At 33.6% G+C, this 1801-nt stretch overlaps 2 protein-coding genes across 2 annotated transcripts; both read right to left on the bottom strand.

Moving 5' to 3' along the window:
• Nucleotides 1–956: 956 nt before the first annotated feature.
• Tsp_07215 (conserved hypothetical protein) lies at nt 957–1327 on the bottom strand. The gene is made up of 2 exons (XM_003381481.1): nt 1274–1327; nt 957–1211 (listed from the first exon to the last, which is right to left on the bottom strand). The coding sequence occupies exons 1-2, from the start codon at nt 1325–1327 to the stop codon at nt 957–959; spliced, it is 309 nt and encodes a 102-aa protein (XP_003381529.1).
• An 18-nt stretch (nt 1328–1345) lies between these two features.
• Nucleotides 1346–1742, bottom strand: Tsp_07216 (conserved hypothetical protein). Its single transcript, XM_003381480.1, is given in 3 exon segments — nt 1346–1504; nt 1523–1705; nt 1731–1742. The coding sequence occupies 3 exon segments, from the start codon at nt 1740–1742 to the stop codon at nt 1346–1348; spliced, it is 354 nt and encodes a 117-aa protein (XP_003381528.1).
• Between the last annotated feature and the right edge of the window lie 59 nt (nt 1743–1801).

The following is a 1801-nucleotide window of genomic DNA, read 5'->3' as shown; positions in this document are numbered from 1 at the left end:
GGAAAAATTGCACAATTGAACAAATTGCTCACAGTTGCAGCTGCCCAGCTAATCATGCAGTGACACTACTAAAGTTGTAGCATCTAATTAATTTCTGATTTACTGGGAGTGCTCTATTTAAATCTTCTTGTCTACAATCTAAGAATTTTACTTTAATATTTACAAAGTTTCTTTTGTTACAAAACATCCATATATGTATTTTAAACATGTCGATGAGGTTTGCTGTTTGTATGAAAAATCCTGTTTGACGTTCATACATTTCATATAAAATACAGTCGAACTTGGTTAAGTGCGTAAGATTTTGGCCGAAAAAAATTCCCTGTAGTCAATTAAACGGTAAAATAATGGATAAGTGCATAGTAATTCTTGCCAAATTCCATGTAATTTGAAATGCAACATCAAACAGATCAGCTACATCATAGGCACTGCTTTTGATGCGGAATGTTTAAATATTTTGTTATCATTGAAATATACATTGAAAGCTTGCAAATGGAAATGAAAACAGATGGCAATTTAAGTGTTCACCAACGCACTACTCGGTTTGTTCAGATGTTGAAATATAAAGTTTACAATTTACACGAAATATATAAATAAATTTGTTTTTTGACTTGTAAATAATATTGCAGATTTTTAATTTTCTATTTAAATAAAATATACGACTTTAAACAATAACACTGATGAAAGAAGTCAAAACTTTCTGAAGTTGAAAATAAAATTCTTTGATTGCTAACAAGAAAGATTTTCATAGAACAGTCAGACGGAAATCAAAAATGTAATTCGATGCTAACAAATTGCCATGCATAGTTTAAGCTGACAACTGCAGCTGTGGACAATTCATCACTTGTTGATTTTTCCATTGTATTACAATCGCCTTTAGCTAATCATCAGAATATTTTCTGACAAACGAAAAAGCATTTAATGCATAAATTTCATTTAATTGCTAGCTGAAACGTCATTTATCTGATGAACTCAGATAAATGAGTGTAAAACACTTTGAAAGCAAAAAGGAAGCGAAAGACAGCACAAAGCAGAATAGCAGTTAAAAGCTGCTTCAAATTCACTCTGCTGTGGACATCACGTTCTTTGATGTTAGCATTCGTGCGCCATTTGTGTGTGATTAATTTTATTCTGTCAGTATCAACAAAAAGCATTAGTGCTACAAGGAATATCAGAAGTTGATCTTCGATTGTAGATAAAATATAAAATGAAAACTAAATATTGTTGCAAAATGGTTATTTAACATGAAATTCAAAACTGTACAATTTATTTTTACTTTTGGTGTTGCATTTGCGTTCAGTGCTTTCCGTTCCAGAGTTATTCGAATCATTTTCTATTCTGTTCCTTGTTATTGCTCAGTACCCTGAGTTACATCTTGTACCAAATCATTGCGGGATTTAGTCCAATTCGGTGGTATGGTAGGCAGGATATATAAATTAAAACGTGCCCGCAAACAGAAATATTGGAGATGTTCAAAAGTATGCGCTGAATGTACAGCATGTGTTCCCTAGTTATTAACAATTACTTTATATTGGTATAGGATAAAGAAGGCGGCGGGGGTGCAGTGTGGACAGATTTTAGAAGTTTCCGGCTGGGATTGATCGAAAAGATCACGTTCAAAATTGCCGGGTAGATGAGCACATGGCCTATATGGACTGATGGCAACCGTAAAAACTTGGGGTACGGATGGTACATTCAAGATTGTACCCTCAATGATATGAATAGCATTTTACCATCCATGCCATTGTGGCGAAGTAAGCTGGTGCCAGTAATCTGTTTGCTATGTTCGGCTAAAAGATATTGG

Source organism: Trichinella spiralis, assembly GCF_000181795.1.
Source record: "Trichinella spiralis strain ISS 195 chromosome Unknown Scfld1, whole genome shotgun sequence".
NCBI classification, from domain to species: domain Eukaryota; kingdom Metazoa; phylum Nematoda; class Enoplea; order Trichinellida; family Trichinellidae; genus Trichinella; species Trichinella spiralis.
The sequence above is the reverse complement of the archived record's forward strand: the minus strand, read 5'-3'. Positions and strand labels throughout refer to the sequence as shown.